Source organism: Planococcus citri, chromosome 2, assembly GCF_950023065.1.
Source record: "Planococcus citri chromosome 2, ihPlaCitr1.1, whole genome shotgun sequence".
Lineage (NCBI taxonomy): Eukaryota > Metazoa > Arthropoda > Insecta > Hemiptera > Pseudococcidae > Planococcus > Planococcus citri.
The window spans coordinates 81,642,664-81,646,774 of record NC_088678.1 but is presented as its reverse complement, the minus strand read 5'-3'; the positions used below and the strand labels follow the sequence as shown (position 1 = coordinate 81,646,774).

General features: G+C 36.1%; 1 protein-coding gene across 1 annotated transcript; it reads left to right on the top strand.

Moving 5' to 3' along the window:
- Positions 1-2,296: 2,296 nt before the first annotated feature.
- LOC135838022 (small ribosomal subunit protein eS21-like) lies at positions 2,297-3,225 on the top strand. Its single transcript, XM_065353527.1, has 4 exons — positions 2,297-2,509; positions 2,639-2,774; positions 2,853-2,908; positions 3,145-3,225. Exons 1-4 carry the CDS (start codon positions 2,460-2,462, stop codon positions 3,152-3,154), a joined length of 252 nt encoding a protein of 83 aa, XP_065209599.1. The 5' UTR covers positions 2,297-2,459; the 3' UTR covers positions 3,155-3,225.
- The last annotated feature ends 886 nt before the right edge of the window (positions 3,226-4,111 follow it).

Here is a 4,111-nt window from a genome sequence, read left to right as displayed (position 1 = left end):
ATCAATGATTTCGTCTCGGATCGGCGTATTTATAACCTTCGGTAGTCGAAAATCGTGCAGCAGCTGGGTGGGGTAAGTGGCGCACGCGTATATCTCGTCTAGTGGCGCTAACGTAGGCGACCGGCGCTCGTATTACGTCATATTCGCGTATATTCGGCGAAAATCGTAAAAAACTTGCTTGTTATTGGTTAATATATCGGAAGTGGAGGTAAACTTGGCGCCACCACCGGAAATACGAAGCTATGATCGTGTATACTTAATCGTCGATATTCGATAATCTCGCGATTGCCATTGGTCGTAGGCGCCACCACCACTAAATAGATTGGGAAAAATGTCGTATTTGGTCACTGACGTCATAAATGGTCATTAAAATGGTCGAATGTTCGTCGCTAAGGGGACAGAAAAATATTCATTCGTCCTAAAAGACTGGGGAAAATTTTATTCTATACGGAGATAGAATTATTTTCTCCCACATAGGCAGACAGAAATACGACGAAATAAATTTCTCCCAGTATATAGGTGATAGAAAAATATAAAATTAGGCTTCTCCCAGCTTAAGTGACAGAAGAAAATTGTTTTCTCCCACTAAGGTGGAAGAAAACGCTGTAATTTTCTCCCACTACAACTTTCTTTTTGGCAAGTTTGCTTTAAAATGTTCCTTAGGATGGTCCCCTTTAAGAAAAAAGTTGTCCCGGAGGATCGGTGGGGGGGGGGGTGCAATTACTCCTATTGTCATATGCCGGACTATTAGGGACAGGGAGTGAGTTCATTTTCACTCATTGGCTATTAGCAAAATTTTTTTCGAAATTTGGAGCAGGGATCGCGGAGCGGGGCGGAGGTGGAGAGAGAGTGATCTGAGATTATATTATTGACTTCACTTTCTTGTAAAAATGTTGACTGTTACTGGTAGCGGTTTTTTAAACAAATCCACTTGAAATACCGAATACGTACTTCTGAAATTTTAAAAAATCAGTTTTTCTCATCACATTTTCTTTCGAAAACTGAAGAGATTTTTTTCGAAAATTTATAATACCGGGTAAAGGAAGCTGAAAGCTGAAAGCTGAGAGCAGAAGTGATATTTTAAAGATTTTTGGAAGCTAAAAGAAAGCTAATTGTGAGCTTTATAAATTCTTCAGATTTGACCGGGTACGATTAAAAAAACGTACAAAGATGAACAAGTTGCCTATCTAGAAAATTAAAGGGGCAAAATACGAGTACCTACGTTTTCAAAATCCAAGAATGAAAATCCATTCTCGGCCATGGAGGTCGGCAGTAGGTAGTGGGTACCTACTTTGAAAAATAAACAAAATAGCCTATTATGACTTTTTGCATAAATCGAAAATTGAAGGGGCTGCAAATGATTTTTAATTTCAAAAACTCGCGATAAAAAACACAAATGCGGAAATGAAAACTACCTACTTCAAAAAATAAACAAATCTTATCGAATCTGGTGTTCATTTGTGTCGAGGGACGCTGCTTCAGTGAAAAATTGCGACTATTTCGCCGAGTACGAGTCCGATCGCAAAACAAACGTCATTTTCGGATTCAGCGATCTCAAATTAGTCAGAAGACGTGATTAAAAACGCAAAATTCGATGGTTTTTTTTGACTTTTTTTTGAACTCAAAAAAGTGCAATTTTCGAGTAAAAGGCGGATTCGTCGCGACAATTGGACACCGGAAATGAATTTCTCGTCCCAAAAAACCACCCTAGCCAAAAACTCAGCTCGATTACGCCGTAATTTCGATGGATCAATTTTTGGTTTTAAAATGCAGCTTTTTTACTCAAAAAATGACTCATCGAAATTACGGCGTAAACGAGCTGAATTTTCGGCCAGGGGGGTTTTTGGGACGGGGAATTCAATTCCGATGTCCAATTGCCGAGGCAAAGCCGCCTTCTACTCGAAAATTGCACTTTTTCAAGTTCAATAATTAAGTCAAAATAATTCAGAAATGAAAATAATTTCTTAATTTTATTGATCGTATTTTTATTTCACAAGTTTTTTACAACGATGAAAATGTAACAGAAGTAATTTGTAGGTATAAATCAAGAGGGAAAAACAATTCATGGCCAATAAATTTGATTTTGTAATTATCTTAAAAATCTAGAACATTTTCAATGCGCAATTTAGGATGATAATACTCAATAAAATTACAGCAAAATGAATTATACACTTCGATACTCATCATTAACTTGGTGCACATAAACTCATAATAGGTATCTACTATGTAAATCAGAAAAATACTCGTTAGGTTATCACTGAATTGAAAAATACAACATCTAAAGCTAGGTATTGATAAAACTATAAATAAAAGCACTACCTCACAAATGGGTGTGCCGTTTTCTAGACTTCTAGTTTTCTCTCACAAAATTTTTTTACATCCTCGATTTGTCCAGAAAATTATTGAATTTTTATTAAATTCCTTGTTATTTCGGTATTAAATTTTACTAAAATACAAATATGCAAAATGACGCTGGTGAAAACGTGGATTTATACATCCCCAGAAAGTGGTAAGCACGAATTGAATATTTCCGGTCAAACTTCGGCTTTACACGTGTTATTTTTCCAATGATAATCCACAAGTCCTATACGCTGTCTAATGTCTATAAAATAGTAATTTACATGTTTATTTTATATAGTTCCGCTAGCAATCGTATCATTCACGCTAAGGACCATGCATCCATTCAACTGAATTTAGCCGAAGTCGATCCAGCTACTGGTAGAATGGCCGATAACGTGAAAATTTATGCTATCAGCGGTGATATCAGAAGGATGGTGAGTTAGATTTTTCTGACTTGACATACATATTTTACGTTGTTATGCGTTGTATTAATGTGATACGTGTTTATGTAGGGAGAATCTGACGATTGCCTTCTGAGGTTAGCGAAGAAAGATGGACTTGTACCTAAGTAAGAATTTTTTCATACTTATTCAATACGATATTTGTTGTGTACGTAATGAGCCACGTATGTATTATTGTACCTATGTACCGTCAGTACGCTGTTATATCCCAAATCGCATATCATATGTACCTAGTACCTACTTGCGTTGTTAGCATCGCAATATTGAATTAATGCATCAATTATTTTCTATCGTTTCATTTTTGAAGCGTTCTATCAATTTTTCTGTTTGATTTCTGTTGCAGGAACTTCTAATGTAACCGTTAACTGGAATTATGAACTTGTAAGATCGTAGTATAAAACAATAAAAATGTATTGTTAATTAATTTTGTGCCACTATTTGATTATTCTTCTGTATGATCCAAAACTTCTGAATTTTAGTCCAGTCATTTTAGCAAAATTTTTAGTCGAACCTCAAAAAAATTAGTAGCAAGCTGAATTTCACATTATTTGTTCAGATTGGTCTCTAAAACAACTCATCAAAAGTTGCACCCCCCCCACTTGACCGCTACCCCCGCAAGAGGTCATTAACCTTTGCCGATACAGGTTTTTCGGCTGTATCGCCAAAATGAAGGGTCCGAGAGGAAAAATGTTCGAAGAAAATTGTTCTACGCTAAATTTCCTATCAGCATGACAAGTCCAGCTTTTCCCAAAATGGCGATTTCACCCTTACTAAGGAGGGGGTAAAGTTGTCAATTTTATGAAAATTGTTTTAAAAAATGAAAATCGGCAATTTAAAACGTGAACTCGATTTACGGTAGACTCAAAAATATTTTGACCAAAGTTGCACACTGCAACTTGTCTGCTACCCCCCCCCCGCCGTGAAAGGTCATTGACCTTTGTCAATCTACGTTTTTCGGCTATATCGCCGAAATCAAGGGTCGGAGGGAAAAAAGTGATTGAACTAAAATTATTCTACGTCAAATTTCCTATAAGCATGACCAGTTCAGTTGAAATATATTTTTCGATTTTTGGTGAATTTTTGAAAATCAAGTTTAGGCTAAAAATGAGGAAAAAAATCAAAATTTTACCAAATTGAGCTGTAAAGCTGAAATTTGGGACAAACCTTATTTTCGACCTGCCAAATCGATTGGGAACAATTTAAAACCGTTTTGAGCAGTTCTGGAGCCTCCAGAACATTTTTGAAACTTGAAATTTCCACAAAATTTCATCAAATGAAGTTAGAATGCGGAAATTCACGCTGCAATCCAA

Excerpts from the sequence above, each read along its gene's own strand:
- LOC135838022 (XM_065353527.1), top strand. The coding sequence starts at position 2,460 with ATGCAAAATGACGCTGGTGAAAACGTGGATTTATACATCCCCAGAAAG. Across the intron at positions 2,510-2,638 it reads TTATACATCCCCAGAAAGTG|TTCCGCTAGCAATCGTATCA; the intron begins GTAAGCACGAAT and ends TATTTTATATAG. Across the intron at positions 2,775-2,852 it reads GCGGTGATATCAGAAGGATG|GGAGAATCTGACGATTGCCT; the intron begins GTGAGTTAGATT and ends GTGTTTATGTAG.